Source organism: Sinohyriopsis cumingii, chromosome 8, assembly GCF_028554795.1.
Source record: "Sinohyriopsis cumingii isolate HCF-2022 chromosome 8, ASM2855479v2, whole genome shotgun sequence".
Lineage (NCBI taxonomy): Eukaryota > Metazoa > Mollusca > Bivalvia > Unionida > Unionidae > Sinohyriopsis > Sinohyriopsis cumingii.
Genome location: NC_142968.1, coordinates 117026548 through 117047047, shown reverse-complemented (window position 1 = coordinate 117047047; position 20500 = coordinate 117026548). Strand labels below are relative to the sequence as shown.

General features: G+C 43.0%; 1 protein-coding gene across 1 annotated transcript in view; it reads right to left on the bottom strand.

Annotated features, from left to right (window-relative positions):
* Positions 1–4528, bottom strand: part of LOC149794475 (A disintegrin and metalloproteinase with thrombospondin motifs 12-like) — a 100873-nt gene extending 96345 nt beyond the window's left edge. The window contains exon 1 of the mRNA XM_089966573.1: positions 4325–4528. Within this exon, the coding sequence (XP_089822699.1) occupies positions 4325–4409 (85 nt within the window). The 5' untranslated portion in view covers positions 4410–4528. The remainder of the gene's footprint in view (positions 1–4324) is intronic.
* Positions 4529–20500: the final 15972 nt, after the last annotated feature.

The following is a 20500-nucleotide window of genomic DNA, read 5'->3' as shown; positions in this document are numbered from 1 at the left end:
GGTTGCTGCAAATTTGATTAAAAAGGTAATTTTCCCTTCAATGTTTTATGGAAGTGATTTATGGTGTAACATTTCAAAAAGTGACCTCGCTTTATTGGATAAAACTCTGGGGTATTTTGCCAAACATTTACAAGGTTTTCCAATACATACAAGATCAGACATTGCCTGGGAATGCTAGGATGGACATCAGCGCAGTCCGAAATTGATAGAAGAAAATTGATGTTTTTACACAGATTGTGTTTGATGCCTAACAATGTACATACTAAACGTGTGTTTAACGTTGCGTTATTTCACTTCATTTTGAGCGGATGCATGTCAAGCTGCGGGTTAATTTCAAATTTATATTATACCTCAAATAAGTTTGACTTGCTCGTGTATCTAACTGATTATTTACATCATTCTGAAATTCCAGATAAACATAATTGGAAAGAAATTGTAAGATCAAAAATTGTTGGTCTTGAAAATAGCCTCTGGAGAGTTCGTATGTCTAATCAAGCAGATTTTGATAGATTCTCTTCGATACACGAATACTTACGAACTTCCTCAGTGTGGCAGTCGGCTAAAACCAGACAACACACTAAGGTATTTACATATGTAGCTAAACTATGGGCTGCTGTTCCACAAACACAGCTTGATATGTGTATTAGATGTGGAAATGTTTATACAGACTTGATACTTCATTGTTGTGTTAGTTGTCCTTATATGTCGAACTTTCGAAATTCTTTCTGGGATTTCCTTACTGATAAATTTCCCCTGAACCTGCACATTACGTTATTTAATGCAGAAGATGAGCTGCAACTACAATATCTTTTAGGTAAAAGGTTACCATCAGGAGTAATCGACAAAGAAAACTTCAGCTATCTTCTGTAAATAAGGTACTGAAACTTGCAACTTATGAGTTGACGAACACTTTGTTGATTGATATTGTGTAAGAATTTGTATTCTAATATAGAATTTTTTTTTAAATATTTATTGATTGTATTCAGATGATTTATTCTTATATCATGTAATCTTCCATGAAATAAAGATGATGATGAAGTATGTCCTCATATGGATGTTTTCATATCGGAAACAAAGGCAAAAAACAACTTGTTGGTCTAAACTCTAGACATTGTACAGTTGTACCTACGATGACTTGCAAATGTGGCCTTACAGTTAATCAATATCGAAAATGAGAATACTTTTAAACATTTGGTTTTATGATAGCGTTAACTATTAAATGCTGAAACGTTCATCATACTAAGTACGCGACTTCCGTGCAAATAAAGCTAGTTTTTCACTCAACTGCAGGACTAACGTGCGAATGTCTTAACGTCAATGTTAAATACATCCGACTGTGCGAATGGCCGCCTCCAGTTCGTAGACAATGTAGCCATGCAAATGGCCTTTGCTAACGAGGCACTTGCTGGTCGTGCAGTTAGTCTTTCCAGACAACGTACATTGCGGCCATGCGATTATTCCTTCACAGATAACGTGCACGGCGGCCGTGCGCTTGTGAGATTAATGATTCAATGCAAATCGACTTGCGGTACATAAATCTGTTGGTTATCTTACAGACGCCATATTACTCTAGATATAATACTAGGTGTAGACCCTCCCACGCGGCACACGCATATCCAGCATGGATTCAATCACATTAAAATCGGAGATTCGCAGTCCTACATGGAGTGGTGATTGACACAAATAAGATTTACTGTTCTGTTGAACTTATAGCTCACCAGTCAAAGCACAGCTTAAAACTGTTTGAAATTGACACGTGTCTTTTGGAATAATTTGTTACTAACTCTTGCTAACAGGTAATTGTAACGTTTTATCTTCCCTGGCAACTACAAATGTGAACTAGCAATCTCAAAGGTCACCAGAAGATAAACGTGTATTGGTATCTGTCTTATCTACACTAAGGAATGTGGAGAACTGCTATAATAAGACCGATTTAAAGTCCGAGACACGAAGGTTACAAATTATTTTGCAATTGTGAAGATTTTTAATTGAATTTCTTCAAACACTTTGCTATTACAGTTTACTAACTCATGCAGATGATATCTCGTGGGCTACATAATAAGTTAGTACAGTCATCAATACTAATAAAATGATGGTACTGTATTTTTCATTCTAGGTTTATTCATAATCCTTTCAATTAGTTTGGCTGTCCTCAGCTCATGTAACTACAATACAAGCTCAAACACTAAAAACAAGCAATCGTTTATGTTTAGGAGTCACAGCACTACAACCACTCAACTTCTTATTTCTTACCTTGTGTTTTTATCACTGAAACATGGTGTACCGAAGTGATCACTTAATACCTGGCGGCTCGTATGATTCCCAGACTCCTCGAATGCGGCTATGTATCAAAATTAAAATAATTTTTAAATAATTTACCTTAAATTTACAACATAATTCGGGTGCCCCGAGTGGCCGAGTGGTCTAAAGCGCCCACCGTTACGGATCTTTGCCATATTACCTCTTTATGCGTGGGTTCGAGTCTCGGATTCGGCCAATGTGGGTATGTGAGAAAGCTTGCCAGTAGCTTCTCGTGGGTCGGTGGTTCTTTCCGAGGTTTTCCCGGGTTCTTCCTCCACCATTTATAATGGCCGCCATGTATAGTATACCATGTGCTGAAAAATGGCATTAAAGTCACCCTACAAAAATTACAACAACAAAATAATTAAAACAGAAGCAATTCAATCGTTCAATTACGTTTAGAGGAATTCAGAAAGAAAATCTCTTGGAAAGCTATCAATATGAATAGATATTTAAATGTATATAGCATAGCCCTAAATATCAAGAATAAAGACCTATTGTCCAAATTACTTGCCTCAATGTTCGTAAATGGCATTTTAATTTAACTGAAGTCTCCTGTTTTGAAATTATACTTGGAAATGTTAACAGGTTTAAAGATGATGTTTAAAAAAAATTGACTGGAGAATCAGCCTGACCACGTAATGTTTCCCTAAAGTTTCCATTGTTGATTCATGTGAGGAAAACAGTTTACACCTGAAAAAATGTGATCCTAAATGCTGGGTACCGGGAATACGATACATAAAATTTGTTTCATGTATTTTAACGTAAATTACAATCGCCTTTCAATATTGTCGATTTCTAAAGCATAATGAAGAGGAACCTAAACCGTAATTGTATGCAAGATTTAACCATGTAATTTGGAATATAAAAATAATTATCCAATTAAGACACACAATTGTTGATAGTACTAAAATATGGAAAATTTCGTATATGTGGTCAGCACGATCCATTTAATCACACATGTTGCAAGAGAATCTGTTGTATTCGCATCAGTGAAACGTTAATTATCAAAAATGTTAAAGTTCTTCACGATAAATTCTCAAACACATTGAGCAAGACTTGTCAGAATGATTGTAAATTAAAATCTAAGTATTTGCATCCAAGAAATGCTCTCGTAAGCAGAGGCGTAGCTGGGAGGGGCAGGGGGGTACATATGTCCCCGGGCGCCAAGGTACAGGGGCGCCAAAATGAGGCTTACAACGTTACATTATAATAAGTAAACAAGGGTAATATTCAAAAATGTGATTAAACGGGGAGGGGGCTGGGGCGCCAATTTTATAGTTCGTCCCCGGGCGCAAAATATCATTGCTACGCCTCTGCTCGTAAGGAAGTGAGACTGACAAAAACAAGCAATGTTATCTTCATTAAACAAAGCAATCGGACCCAGAAGTACTTAAACGTATCACATAATAAGCGGAAATCCTAGTAAAAAAAATGTCTGCATATTTGCTTTAATGACAACTGGATATGGGTATGAGAAAAAACGCAGAGAAGAGCTGTTAGCCTCCATTGATTACTATGATTTCCTATTCAATGAAATATTGTCTCTGGAATTATGGCCGTTTCAAAACAAATATTTTGTATCATCAATTTTGCATCAAAAATGTTACTTATAAATGATAGCTGGTGCAATAATTTAGGACATCGGTATTTTTGAAGAAAAGAATATGTTTGTAACTTTGCCATTTTCAGCACGAAAACTTTAGCTACGTACATTTAGGTTGCCAGAGACTCAAAAGAATCGCACCACATCTGTGAAGACAATCGTATTTGGAATATCTAAATTGGTAAACGGCCGTTATACCCTTGATGATGCTTTCCGTTTAATTTATCGCAAGCTCGATACCTTATGGCAACTAAAGGGCGTATTCTCTTGCCATTTTTAAATTTCCTACAAAAATTGAATATTTTATTGTAATTTATGTTTTATATCAGTTGTGTCAATTAAGGAGTGAGCGAACATTGACAGTTATGCTCCGCTAAATGTGAGATTATTTTGTATTATTGTATAAAGTTTTCTTACCTCGCTGGCTCGGTCCTTCAAGACATTTAGTTCCTAACAAGAAGACGAGAAGTATTGCCAGAGATACTATCGAAGAAGACAGCATGATTATCTATGCTGGTTTTATAGTGTGGAAGTGCTAATAAAGTGTTGAAATCCGAATCATCCAAATATGTATAACTTGTCGAAGGTTTCTTATAATGAGAGCATCGTCCCGTTCTCCACAGTCTTACACGTCAAGGGTCAAAGTCTAAAGATCAATGCAGTGCTTTCATAGATAAAGTTTCCTTTCGTTGCAATACGGAGTGTAGCTTGAACTAGTATGGAACATTAGTAGTATAGTGGGTCACTTTAGCCTCAATGGGAATTAGCATTACAGACCCCCCTTGGGTCGTTTTAGGCCCCAATGGAAATTTAACATGGGAAATAGTCTTGGGTCACTTTAGCCTCAAGGGGAATTGAACATGGGAAAAAGTCTTGGGTCACTTTAGCCTCAAGGGGAATTGAACATGGGGGAATAAAGTGTGGGTCTATTTAGGGACAAGGGGGGAATTAAACATGGGATTTTTTTTTTTTTAAATTTTTTAAAAAAAGGGGTAGGCAATTGAAAAGTCATTCTCTTTTCGAGAAATATGGATGGCCCTGAAAAGGGCCTTTGGGTTTATGTTAATGTATCCATTAACATAAAGAGCATCTGCGGCATCTTCTTGTCCTCAAGCTGCGTCTTACTCGAGGGCCATAAATCAGTGTCCTCTTGAGGCAACCTTGTCTTTCTACGTACACTCTTCGTATCCACAGACTGGTGTCTGACTTGTCGACAACGGTCCACTTGGACCGGACATACATGAGCATGTCCGTCCTAAACATCATGGAAGACACAAGGGTGGATGATTCGACTGTGGTCCACATCTTGAAGCGACGAGAACAGGTGAATCAATGCAGTGAATTGCGCTTATTTATAGGTAGAGGAAGGATTGAAACGGATTGAGTTCATTCACCAATCCGAACACGCGTTACAAAATTCAGTCAGCCCGCATCCAATCCGAAGAGATCAGTCTGTGACGTCACGTGGTCTATATAGATTCGCTAGCGCTTGTGTACAGTTAATCTATGCGACAGTGATTCAACATGACGGAAACTCAGAAAACGATCCATTGGGGTGCACCAGCAGGGGAGACTGCCCAAGGGAACCCGGACTTACTTTCAGAAGAGGTGAACTGGGATTTTGTGGATTTTCTTACCTCGCAAGAATTTGTTCCGGAACCTTCGTTACCTTCTTCATTACCGCAAGTGGAGAATTTTAGACAGAGACAGAAAGAAGAATTGGAGAAATTTATACAACGACAAAAGGAAGCGGAACAAGCTTTTCTCCTACAGCAGCAGCAAGAAGAAGAGGTAAGAAAAAAACAACAGCAGCAACAGCAAGAAGAAGTAGCAGCAAAGAAACAAGAGGGTGAAAATCAAACGGTCACGGTAATGTTGGACATTTTAGCGGAGTTAAGGAGTCTGAAACAAATGTATCAGACTTCTTTATTACGACCGAAGAGAATACGACCTTCCCGAGCTAAACACGTTAACCCTGTGACTAAGCCTACCGTACCACCCTTAGTGATTTCAACCCAATCATCATCAACATTACGCAGTCCAGAAGTAGGCCTTGGTCGTGGCAAAGGCTTAAGGCAGTTAAAGTTGATCGCTTGAACTCACCCCTACACCAAAATAAAAAGGCCCTTTTCAGGGCCACCCACATTTCTCGAAAAGAAATACAATTTCAATTTGCCAATAACTCAACAAAAAAAATAATTAACAGCCCATTTTACCCCCTATAGTACGTGTCTGTGTATGAGTGCGTGAGTGTACGTTCTTATTTTAAAATCATAACTCAAAGACACTTACCTTATATAATTAATTTATTCTTTTATCCATTGTTACAATTCAATTCACAATTCACAACACAACACTTTAATAAAAAGTTCATTGACTTCTTCTGTCTCCTTCTTTAGTCTCTCTGTTTTTTAAATTTCTTCACCGTCACACTCTTTTCCTCTTCTTCCTCCTCACTTTCTTCCCTTCTTCTTTTCTTCTCCTGTTTCTTTTTCTTCACCTGTCTGCTTTCTTCCTCTGAAAAATCCCTCTCTTCTTCCGAAGAATCCCTCTCTTCTTCTGAAGAATTCCTCTTTTCTTCTGACTCCTCTTGTTTCTTTTTTGGGCAATCTGGAGACCAATGTCCTTTTTCTTTACAATAATAACAGGTATCTTGACTTTTGTCTTTTTTAGCCCTTGTTTTTGTTCTTTTTTGACGGTCTGGACACTCTGAAGACCAATGCCCTTTCTTCTGACAGATATAGCAAGTATCTTGACTTTTATCTCGAAAGGAAGGAGAGTAGTCCGTGGGCTGGTCTGAAGAGAATTTTCTAATGACCCCTCGCAAAGCTCTGACGAAACGTTCGATTTGGCTAGTCTCTTCCATCGTTGTGCTCGGTTTGAGAGTGAAATGAATAGTGAAAGGACAAGACACACACCCTTTTATATACGCTGGTCTGCCATGACTATAAATTAGTCTATGGTGTTTAAACTTGAGTCATTTGACGTTTTGCACTCAAGATGAAACGATCCTATTCATTTGAGAAGAAAGAAGAAGAAAGTAAGAGGCAGAAACGTGATCTATCGCCTCGTACCAGGGCTGAAATCTTGGCACAAATTCATGCCAGTGATTTTGAAGAGGACATGAGTGAACCAGAATCCGAACCCTCTAAACCAAGTTCACCACCCCTAGTCAACCCTGAAAAATACTATTCCATTCGAGAGACGGAAAAGCGCTCCTCTAGAAAATTTAGAACCACGGCTTACAAATACACGGTGAAGTTTAAAGATTTCAAGGCTGAAGTGCCGTTAGAGAAAGCAGAAGTGTTTATCACTGGGGTGTGGGATTCTTTGCTCACTGCACTCAAGCGACAATGTCAACCCAAAGAAGACGATCGCTTGAGACTTTCCATACAACACGACGGTTTGAAATCCCCTGTTTGGATCGAGTTTAGCACCCCTGCAGAATTGACCACTTCCAAAGTCATGGACAAGATTCAACACGTACAACAATCTAATGACCAGTTTGACATCACCGATGGAAAAGCCACACTGGACATGACCCACGTCTCTCCTCCTCAAGGGACTGGACGCAAAAAGATGTTATTGGTGGACGACCTTCGCAACACCAAAAAGAGTCTCGTCCAAATTAACAACCCTCAGGACCAGATGTGTTTAGCCCGTGCCATCGTGGTGGGACGAACCTATGCCAACAAGAACGATACGGTAGAATGGAAAAGAGCCTGGAAAACTATTCGACAATCGGACCGAGCCAAACAACGAAACGAAGCAGAACTCCTGTTGCAACAAGCTGGCCTGTCCAAAGACACACCCTGTGGCATTCCTGAGATGTAAAAATTGCAAGATGCCCTAGGTCCACGATACACCTTGAAAGTACACCCTCAAGAAGTGCGCGGACCTCTGTTGTTTCGAGGCCAAGACTTTAAGGACGGAAAATACATTCATGTTTATTATCACAATGACCATTTTGATACCATTACCACTATCACTGGATTCCTGGGATATATTTATTATTGTGAGAAATGTGACTGTGGTTATAATAATCGAGAGCAACACAAACATTGTGGAATGAAATGCCCAGGATGTTAGGCCTCTCCACCCTGTCTGAGCGAAGGACCAGTGCCTTGTTCAACTTGTCTGCGCACGTTTGTCAGCCCTACCTGTTACAAACAACATTTGAAAACGCAAGGTTCACGGAAGAAATGTGCTTGTCAACTGATGAGATTGTGCCCTACCTGTGGACAAGGCATACTTACCAATAATGCCAAGGCACACGTATGTCGAGGAAAGAAAAAATGTCACATTTGTCACCACATCGTGGACTTGGAACACCAATGCTACATGCAAAAATACCAACCCCCACCAGAGAAAGAGGACGGTCACAAGAAGAAAGGCAATTTCATCTTTTTCGATTTCGAATGCATGCAAGAGACTGGCATTAACATTCCTAATTTTTGCGTGGCTCATCGAGCGTGCGAGAAGTGCATTCAAGAACCTATTTTCAGTCATTGCCCTCACTGCAGCAAGATTCCTGGAGGGCGTGAAAAAATCTTTCGGGGACCGAACACACTAGCCGATTTTGCACAATGTGTCTTAGACCCCGTCGACAACACGTGGAGCCAAGAGGACATCGAACGTTACGGAGATTGTCATCGTCATGCCACGGTGATGGCTCACAATTTCTCCGGATACGATGGACAGTTTCTTTTGAGATACTATACGGAACAAGGCACCGAGCGTCCTCAAGTGACTTTGAACGGAGCCAAAATCATTTCCATGCAAGTGGGACAAGTGCAGTTTAAAGATTCGATGAGCTATTTGGCCATGCCTTTGAGTCGAATGCCTAAAACGTTTGGAATGACAGAAATGGCTAAAGGGTACTTTCCACACTTTTTCAATACGGAAGCCAATCAACACTCCGTTCTACCCCATTTGCCCGAGGCTCACTATTACGACCCCGACAACATGCGTACCGAACAACGAGAAGCTTTCTACGCTTGGTACCAGGCTCACGCCTCGGACCCTTTCGACTTTCAGGAAGAAATGTTAAAGTATTGTCGTTCCGACGTGGACATTTTACGACGTTGCTGTGGAAAATTTCGAGAACTGTTCATGGAACACGGAGGGGTCGATCCTTTGAAAGAAGCTTGCACCATTGCCAAAGCGTGTTCCTTAGTGTATCGACAACGATTCATGCCACACCGTGGCTGTCATCAGCCCTCAAACGACCAACTTTGTCAAACGTCAATACTCGGTCAAAGCCCTACGTTGGTTACATTACTTGTGCGACAAGGAAGACAAGTGGATTCAGCATGCCCGCAACGGAGGGGGTGAAAAGACCATCGGAACGTATTCGGTCGATGGCTGGGACTTAGAAAACCCCAAGATCGTGTACGAGTTTAACGGTTGCTTATTTCACGGATGTCCCGTCTGTTACCCTGACCGTAGCACTAAAAATCAGTTTTTACAACGAACCATGGAAGACTTGTACCAGGACACATGTCAGCGGCGTCTAAAGTTGGAACAGGAAGGATACCAAGTGGTGGAAATGTGGGAACACGAGTACGATCACCGTATGAAAACCGATCCCGCGTTTAAACGTCTCGTGGAAAGTTACCAGCTCATGGACCCGCTGAACCCCAGGGATAGTTTGTACGGAGGAAGGACCAATGCCACCTGTTTGCTGTACCAAGCGGACGAAGAGAAAGGAGAAGAAATCAAATACTTGGACGTGTGTTCGCTGTATCCCTACGTGTGCAAATATTGTCGCTTTCCTGTAGGGCACCCACAATTGCTGACGGAACACATCGACCTGAAAAACATTCGACAATACGAAGGCTTGATCAAGTGTAAAGTTTTGCCTCCCACGAACCTATACCATCCCGTCTTACCTCACCATTGTCAAGGCAAACTGATGTTTCCATTGTGCCGTACTTGTGCCGAAACGTGCAACCAAGACCAGCCTTGCCATCACACCCAGGAAGAACGTGCCTTGACGGGAACCTGGGTCAGCGTAGAATTGTTCAAAGCTCTGGACATGGGATACCAACTGTTAGAAGTGTACGAAATTTGCCACTTTCCCAAGACACAACAATACCACAAGGGTGATCCCAGTCAGAAAGGCATTTTCGCCGACTACGTGGATGCCTTTTTGAAACTGAAACAAGAAGCCAGCGGCTATCCGTCCTGGTGTCACACTCCCGAAGACCAAATACAATTCAAAGAGAAATACTATGAACAAGAAGGCATCACTTTAGACCACATCGAAAAAAACGAAGGCAGGCGATCGTTTGCCAAAGTGATGTTAAATTGCTTGTGGGGTAAAATGGCACAACGACCGTGTTTACCCAAGACGGAATATTTGACAGAACCTTCCCGCTACTTCCAGATGATTCACGACAAAACCAAATACATGAAACACGTGGACGTCGTTCGCGAGGATTTGATCTTGGTCAATTACGAAGAAGATCTGGACTTTGTACAAGACGACCCTTTTGGAAATGTCATCATTGCGGCTTACGTGACAGCTCATGCTCGCTTAAAATTGTACGAAGCTTTAGAACTGTTAGGGGAACGCGTCCTGTACTTTGACACGGACAGTTGCATTTACATCCATCACCCGAGTCAACAGCACCCTGACATCGAAGGAGACCGTTTAGGAGCCTGGATAGACGAGCATCCCGACGACAAGATTCTAAGTTTCGTCAGTGGCGGTCCTAAAAATTACGGCTACGAATACCGGGACAAACAAGGAGAAGTGCACACGACGTGCAAAGTGAAAGGACTGACTCTGAATTATCGTACCAGTCGTGTGGTCAACTTTGGGGTATTGAAAGAAGCCTTGCAATCCGGAGAGGATGGAAACTTTAAAGTGACCACCTATCAACCCAACAAGATTGTACGTTTACCCACTCACCACATCGTCAGTCGGCCCTTGGAAAAAGTCTATCAAATCGTGTACCAGAAGCGAGTGCGACTTCCCAATCATTTCACCTTACCGTATGGACACGTTGGTATAAAACATTGGTTGTAAGAGGATAGTCACCTGCTAGAAGGATGACTTCGCCACAGCAAGAATCGAGTGAGAAACCCGATGAGAACTCCAAGTTCAAGCCCTACCATTTTCCAGTCTTCTTACCTGACTATTGTGATTGTGCCCGTCGATTGGACACGTTTCAGAAATGGCCTACGGATAGGGAAGGATTACCTTCTTCGCATGTTTTAGCTAGAACAGGATTTGTCTACTTGGGACCTGAGTCAGGATTGGGATACGAGGTACAGTGTTTCGCTTGCGGACTGAAGTTACGAATGGATCTATGTATCTATAAAGATTCAGCTATTCTGGAACATACTCGATGGTCTCCGCACTGCCCTTACCTTTCTATGGCCTTTCCGCCCATCACACTACGGTACAATGTTGACGGTACCTTAGAGACGGTACCTTCCAGAACAAGACTTAAAAAACATAAAAAAGGAAAGATGTACAAGCTGGAGACTGCATTGTGACTAGTATAAAAAGGGGGCTATGGTCAAGATCGATAGTTCATTGTGACTACCAAGACCGAGCGAACAAGATGAATACTTTCAGAGAAATACAAAACAAGTTGTTTAGAAAGGCACAATTCAAGTGTGAGGCTTCGGAAGTGGAATGCGGTTGTGAGCCTTGCGATGGGTACGATGCTGTACGTTGTGACCTTAGCGATGCCGTAAAGCATCATGGGAACTTTGTTCTCACTACCCCTATCATGGAAAGGGATGCTGTGCGTGTCAAACCTGAGGGATGCGAAAGTGATGCCGCTCGTCCTCTTGGACATTTTACTGGGTTTCGTTTTAAAGGGGAATGTTCATCTTCACGTCTACCCCCCTACGGATGTCATCCAGCCCTGAGCAAACTCCTGTCCATGTCACCCAACTCTCATCGAAACGAACCTGTGAAAGACGAATATTCGTTCCCTGTGCGTTTGTCGGAATACTGCGACTTTGAAAATCGTCTTCAATCGTTCAAAGGAAAATGGCCTAAGTATCTGGGAGGACCGACCCCGGAAGAATTAGCCAGAGCCGGATTTTTCTACTTGGGCGAAGGAGATAAAGTCAAGTGCTTCAGTTGTGGTGTGTCACTTCATTACTGGGAACCGCAAGATTCGGCCTACGTAGAACATGCTCGATGGTCACCGAATTGTCATTACTTACCCTTAGTGGGACCGAGACATTGAAGTAACTTACCATAATCTGTTTATGGATACTTTACAAGAGAACATTCGTGCTTTGCCTGTGGAGTTGAGAGAACGCATTTACCGAGAACTGATCAAAATACAAGTGAAACGCAAACGCAAAGTTATTCAACCGTTTTTAAATTATGCTCTGTTCCAAAGTATGAGAAGACTGATTATGAGTGGATATTACATCAGGCACAAAGGTAAACAAGGCTATTGGCCACCACCCAAGGATTCCAAAAACAGTGTATATACTAATGGATACTTTACAAGAGAACATTTTGGGCTTGCCTGAGGAGTTGAGAGAAAGGATTTACCGAGAACTGGTCAAAATACAAGTGAAACGTAAAGAACAATTGCATCCGTTACGTCACCAGATCTTTAACCACTAGTACCTGAATGGTATAAGAGGACTTATTCGTCAGAAATTTTTTCAGTGGTCAGACCTTGTTGAACACTTTCAGTTTGTGAATGATGATGAACTAGACGTTCGTAATTTTGGATACTTCGAGATTCACTTACTGCAACGTATTGAGGAGAACGAGTTAAAGGATTACCAACATTTGTTACATGGAATCTGCTTAGAAAAAGACGAAACATCTAGACAAACTCTGACGTTTCAGTTACAGTATGTAACATTTAAATTCCCTACTGGAGAACGAACATGTTTAGTTAGAAATTACCTTTATTGCTTCCGAAACAAAGAGACTATAAAATCAAGTTGCCATGCCACGGATTATGTCACATATTATTGAACAGATTCCGTGGAAGGAACTCAATGACCATATTCAAACCGTGGATCATTACCACCGATTATTACAAGAACTGTATCCATTCAATTTGGGACGACAAGTGGTGTGTGTCTTAGTGACTTGTTTTCTGGGATTTCGTTTACCAGCCGATTCTTTGTGGACTCTTTACGATCAGTACTTACCACACCCCCATGGCCTTAAATGGTCACCAAAGACTCCTTTTGCTCAAAGCCTTGCGTTTTCATCTGGATACTTCTCGACCTCTACGAGAAAAAAAGATTCGTCAACTTTTAGCTACCCAAGACGTGTATGACGATGTGTGTGTAGCTTGTAACTTACATCCCCATTGGACAGATGTCCGTGCCTGGAAAGAATGGGATTTTGAGGCTTGGACCCAAGAAGTGGCCCAGTATGCACGAGAGTTGTTCAAGGAAAAAAGTTACTTTCAACCCGTGTTGGTGACGGTGCCAAAAGAACCCGTCACCCAGGACAGGACTGTCGTGGACAGGCCTGAAAGACCCTTTCGGGAGGACACTTGTGTGACCTTACCCCCTACTATAGAACTGGTCAGAACTTTACCCAAAACATGTTGTTGTACAGACACTTGTGTTTATTCCACGTTAATGGTTATCATGTGCCTTTTATCCTTGTACCTAAGCCTTTGGCTTTTATGTATTTTTGTCTTTCGTATTCATGTTTGAAAAAACATTCAATAAACGTGTTCTGAAAAAATTATATAAACTCTTGTCTTGTTTGTTTTTCGTGTCACAAGTGACATTTCTCACACAATGGCTACCTCTGCTGTCTCTGCTCCCTCTTCCTCTACTGTCAAAGTCATCGACGAACACTTAGATCGTGCCAGTTGGGAGGCTTTGTATCTTCGCCATCCCTTTAACATGCTCATTGCCGGACCTAGAGGTTCAGGCAAAACCGAATTCGTCAAACGTTTGATCGAACATAAACATCATTTGATCGATCGGCCACCTCAGCGGATCGTGTGGTGTTACAAAGAGTGGCAATCGGCGTACAGCCTCTTGCGAGAAAGTCAAGGCGCTTCCATCGTGTTTTTGGAAGGCATTCCTAAAGAAGACGACGGCATCGTCTCTGACTCCCGTCAAACCCATTTGGTCATTTTCGACGACATGTTAGGAGAAGACGAAGAAGAAATTAAACTGTGGTTCACGCGCAAAGGGCATCACCGTAATGCCAGTGTCGTTTACATCACCCAAAATTTGTTTCAACAAAGTAAAGCCCATCGTACCATCAGTCTCAATGCGCATTACGTGGTCTTGTTTAAAAGCCCTCGAGATAAATCGCAAGTGCAAGTCTTAGCCAAACAGTTAGGAACGCCTTGGCTGACTCAGGCGTACGACGATGCAACTCAAACTCCACACGCCTATTTACTCGTCGATTTGAAACCTACGACCCCCGAGGATTTGCGATTTCGTACCCACTTGTTTCACCACTGGTGCCAAGACGGAGGGCCTGTCCTGTACACGTCTCCGTCCTCGACTTAATTTCACTCCACATAAAAAAATCTATAAAAACCTCAGACCCTTTTTCGTCTGTCTCACACAACGTCAATATGACGTCCCTTCAGTCACATCTTCCCGTCAAATTGATTCGTGCCTTGTATGGCATCAGTCGAGAAAAAAATCCACAAATACGAGCTCGTGTCTTAGAAGCTAGTCTCAAAGAAGTCTTACGATGGTTCACGGTGACGGCACGTCAATTACTCCAAGGAATCATTCAGATTCCTCATCAAACCAAACGCTTTTTCGATCGAAACAAAGTCGCTTTGGTCCAACTGGCCGATCCCCGCATCGTCACTCAAACCAAAAAACAAATCATTTTGAAACCTGGAGGGAGCGGTACTCTAGGAGGGGTCATCATTCGCTCTCTCTTAAGATGGGATCCTAATGCCCCCAAAGTTATACCCAAGAAAAAAGTCCAACGAAGCCCCAAGAAGAAAAAGAAAAAGACCAGGTCCCCAAGGAGAACTTCTCCAGTGGCAGGATCCTCCTCTGACCAGACACCACCCCGGAAAAAGAAAAGAAGCCCCCAGAAAAAGAAACAGAGAAAAAGTCCCCAGAAAAAGAAAAGTCCACAGAAGAAAACTAGTCGCAAGAGAGGCACTTCGGCCAGGATGCAACTTTACACTCGCAAACCACAACCTGCCACGGCGGTGACTGCGTCTCCGGCATCCTCACGTTCATCCACTTCTCCGTTGATGACACCAAGTACTTGGAGACGTTGATCACACCAAGAACTTCTCCGTTATTTACCCCAAAAAGAACTTCCCCAGTGGCAGGACCCTCCAATTTAGCGGCAGTGGCTGCTGCTCACAAAGTACCTTCTCCCAAAATCAAAGTTCAAGAAAGATCGGGCATGTTACAAAGTTTACTGGATTTGTCCAAGCAAGAACTGGCTCGATTTAGTCCGTTGCGTACCCCTGCACGACGTGTCATGCCTGTCCTCAAACTAATACGACGTAAAGACAATCAGTGGCGACGCGTTCCAGTATAAAAAAAGGCCTGTGACCAAGTCGGGGGTATCAGTGTTTTTTTGGTGCTCCTGAAGACTCAAAGATGTCACCCTCCAGAAAACCCCAAGGAAAGAAAAGTAAAGGACTATCACCACGTTTAGTCGAACATGGGGACATGTTATCTATCCTGTCCAAAGCTTCTCCACCTCTACGAAAAAAACTCATTCAATCGGCGTCCAAAGAGGTCATCGATACCGTGTGCGAATGTTGTTTGAACGTCTTGAAAGGCACGATCCCTTTGTCCAAACACCAGAAACAATGCTTAAGCAAACATCGTCACGTTCTTCGCCAAATGGTTCAAAAGAAAATTCCCATTCGTCAAAAGAAGAAGATGTTGGTCCAACGTGGAGGCATTTTGCCTCTCTTGTTAGGCCCCATACTGAAAGGAGTCTTGGGAACCATGTTGGGAGGACTGGTGGGAGCAAGATAAAAAGGCCTTCGGAAGTCCCAAGATCTCAGAATCGACCCCTGACAACCCCATGGAAGGACGAAAACTAGCTTTAGTGCCATACAAACGATGGATGGAATACCATCGGTGGCAAGAACAACGTACCCCGCATTTACCTCCCAATCCCAATTTGAGCGATATGTCCCAGTTACAACACGAATTGCAGTCCTTGATGGATCGCCAAGATTTGTCCGAAACAGAAAAATCGCAAAAGTACGGTCAACTTTTGCAACGACTGCAACTCTTTCACCAGAAAGCTTTAGACGAAACAGCTCTACCCACTCTGAAAGATTTTAAGACCTTGATGAAAAGTCCAGCACCATCACCAGTACCAGTACCAGTACCAGTACCACCACTACCAGTGACCAAGACAGAAAAAGAAGAAGAAGAAGAAGAAGAAGAAGAAGGGTTTCAAACTCCACCAGAAAAAGTACGCAAGTTAACAACACCACCTACCTCCAGAATTGGATGGATTAAAAAGATGATGGCCACCCCTTCTTCATCACAAGAGAAAAAGAAAGTGAAGACAGAAGTGAAGACAGAAGTGAAACAAGAACCGATATCCCCCGCTCAGACATCCTCCTCTTCAACACCTATTGCTGGTCGCACGCGCAAAGCATTGCAATCCAAGAAAATACCCCAAGAGAAAAAGAGTAGCATCCTCCAAGAGTGGGTGTCTTATTAACATACAAACACAAAAAATAAAAAATGGAAAAAGTCTTAGCCAGCATATACTACGATCCCTCTCATCCTGCAGGTTACGCAGGAGTTCAAAAATTGTATCGTGCTGCCAAAACGCGACTGAAAAGTCTCCGTTTACCTCAAGTGCAACGATGGTTACAAGAACAAGCTACCTACACTTTACACAAACCCATTCGACGCAAGTTTGCCAGAAGTCGCACCCGAGTGGAAGGCATCGATCATCAATGGCAAGCCGATTTTGCCGATGTCTCTCATTTGGCCAGCTACAATCGCGGCTACAAATATTTGTTTTGTGTCATCGACGTCTTTTCCAAATTTGCCTGGGTCGTGCCCTTGACTTCCAAATCCAGCAGCGAGTTAGTGCGAGCCCTGCAACGGGTGTTGAAACAAAGCGGTCGTCACCCTCTTCGATGGCAAACGGACAAAGGTACCGAATTTCTGAACCAAGCTTTCCAAAAAGAATTAAAGAAACGTGACGTTCATTTTTTTACCACCGAGAATCCCGAAACCAAAGCCAGTATCGTGGAACGTTTTCAACGCACTTTGAAAGAGCGCATGTGGAAATATTTTACGCATCACCACACTCTGAAGTACATCGACATCTTACCGCACCTGGTGCAAGCGTACAACCAATCTTACCATCGAAGCATCGGACGTGCCCCGCAAGACGTGACTCCCGACAACGAAGTGTTGGTGTTTGAGCGCCTGTTTGGTACGTCCCCGACGAGGGCTGTCCCCAGGAAAAGTGGAGACTTGGCCGTAGGAGATTGGGTGCGCATTGGCAAAACCAAACGCACTTTCGACAAAGGTTACTTACCTAACTGGACGACCAAATTGTTTCGCGTCACTGGACGAGTGCATGGCCGTCATCCTGCCGTCTATAAATTGGAAGACATGAACGGAGAAGTGCTCAAAGGAACGTTTTATTTGCCCGAGTTACAACGTGTCACCAAAAAAGAAGACGACGTGTACGACATCGAAAGCATTCTCGAACGCAGAACCCGTAAAGTGGGCAAACGACGTGTCAAAGAATTCAAAGTACGTTGGAAAGGATATCCACCTAGTTTTGATTCTTGGATCGACGCTTCGCAAGTCATCGACTATAACAAGAAGTGACCATCATGCCCTTTCACACAGACGCAGCTACGTCGACCACTCCTCCTTCACCTAGTTCTTCTGTGCAAGATTTATAAAAACAACCCTTGTGGGTGTGGTGTGGAGAACGTGTGCCTAAAACGCAAATCGTCTTTTTCTGTCAAATCTTCGTGGTGTATTGTGTCATCGGGGCAGCCATCGCCAATTTGAGTTTGCAACAAGGAGACAAACAATTGTGGACCATTTTATTGAGCAGTTGCATCGGTTACCTGCTTCCCAATCCCTCCCTGAAATTCTCCTCGAACGGGAACCACGGGAACCTTGTGTCCAGTTCCAGTGCCAGTCACCACTCCAACCACAACCACAACCAGAACCCCATTTTGGGCGGAGACACGCCTCTGACGTCCAGTAACCCCTCGGACAGCCACAGAACTCTGGAATTATGAGTCACCAAAACCAATTTTACTTAACCTTACCCAGTGACAGTTCCATGGAGGTGTTTCCCAAGAACACGTTGTGCTGTTACACGGCCAAATTACCTCAAGCCATCCAGTTAGATCACGAAGCCCATTGGGAAGTGGCTTTAGTAGAAATGATTTACCCTACACAAATCCAAAACATCACTGAAACTGAAAACTTTTTTGAGGTCGAAATCCTGAACGAACAATTACAACAAGCCATAAATGACATCGGGTTTTCAGGGATCACAAGACCATCCAGCAATCCAGCCTTCAGTATCTACACCTTGAAAATTCCGGCAGGGTTTTATTTTAGTGGCCAACATTTGGCGGATACCATTGCTTCCAGGTTCGAGTTAGCCTTTGGCAAAGCCCTGAACAAACAAACTAACAAACGTGTCACCCTGGACTACCATAAAGTGGCTCGTCGCTTACTGATGAAATTTCAGGACACCCAAATGTTGTCCCTCAGGTTCAATGGTCGTTTGTTTGAAATTTTGGGTGGACATCCAACAATGGTCGCAAACAATTGGAGCCCCAAGATCAACAGTAATATGGACTTTTACAAAGCTTTTGGAAACCCGGTAGAACTGAACCAAGGACTGAATTTGATGTTTGTGTACTCCGATGTGGTGGAGTACAACGTGGTGGGACACACCTCTGTGCCGTTACTGCGTGTCATTCCTTTCAAAGTGGATAGTACCACGACCAGTGACCAGGAAGGTGGAAACACTGATCACGTTCACCGCGAATTTGTACATCCTCACTATTTGCCTGTCAGCAAGTCGTATTTGGACACGGTCAACATTGCTATAAAAGGAGATCTAGGACAAAATATTTCATTCACCAAAGGAAAAGTCACGGTGAAACTCCATTTTCGAAAACGGTTCTCTCACGACTCGTAAGTCATGTATCCAGTGTATCGAGGGGTTGCTCGGCAGCGAGGACACGGTTTAGGAGATATGTTAAAATCGGCCTTTCGTTCGGTGGCCCCAGTCTTGAAACCGATGGTGACACGCGGATTGCACGCCTTGAAAGATGCGGCACTGACGCAAGGCAAAGAATTTCTCCAAAATGTCAGCATCGACAAACAAAACCCTAAAGAAGCCTTCATGAGGGCAGGCAAAAATGTCTTGCTGAAAACGGGCAAAGACCTTTTGGGCCGCCGAGAAACACCTATAAATGCCCTGCACGCTACCGAGTCAGGCATTCAGCAAGGACAAGGCAGAAAGAGACGACGAAGAAAACATCCTTTCACCAGACTTCACACGTCTAAAGCGAGAAAGACCAAGAAAAGAAGAACCGTTCGAGACTTAGACGTTTTCGATTATTGAGACACAGCAACAAAAAATGATGCATCGAGAGTCTTGCGCCTGTTCCAGGACGGAACTGGATCTGTTTGCCATGCCACCCACCATGATGACCATGCAAGAATCCCAATGGGTGGAATTTCATCCCGTCTCCTCATTGACCGATTCCGCTCCCATCGACTTTGAAATCAAAGCACAGCCCGAAGATTACATCGATCTGAATATCAGTTACTTGTACTTGAAAGTCAAAGTTCAAGATAAGGATGGAAATGCTATAGACACTGAGCCAGTAGCTCCCGTCAACAATTTCATGCATTCCTTGTTTAGCGGAGTGGACTTGTACTTGAATAACAAACTAGTCAGTAGCAGCATGGATACTTACCCTTATCGAGCGTACCTGGAAAATCTCTTGACGTACGGAATAGACGCCAAGAACACTCATCTCAATGCCTGTGTGGTATGGGAAGCTGACGATGCAGGCGAATTTGAAACATTCAAAACTGATCCAACCAAAGAACACAATGCGGGATTTGTAGAACGAAGAGACAAAATCAGATTAGAACTGATGGATCGTTTGCATTTGGACATGTGGTTGCAAGAAAAGTATTTGCTGAACGGGGTGGATGTCCGCCTGAGACTGAATCGCAGCAATACCGCTTTCCATTTAATAGCTGATAGTGACGATAATTACAAAACCAAAATCCAAGAAGCCAGACTCTACGTACGCCGTGTGGAAGTGTTACCTAAAGTGGGAAACGACATCAGTCAGACGTTGAGCAGAACGACCGCCAAGTATCCGATCCGACGCGTAGAAGTGAAAACCTTCACCATTCCTAGGGGACAGCGATCCATGATCGAAGATCATCTGTTCCAAGGACAGCTACCCAAACGTTTAATCGTTGGTATGGTCGAGAATACAGCCTTCAACGGAGCTATCGCTAAAAATCCTTTCTACTTTCAACACTTTGACGTGTCCAAGATCGAAGTCAGTCGCGATGGCAAGACCTTGTGTACCCGACCTTTCGAACCTAACTTTGACAAGAAGAATTACTTGAGGTCGTACTTGTCAC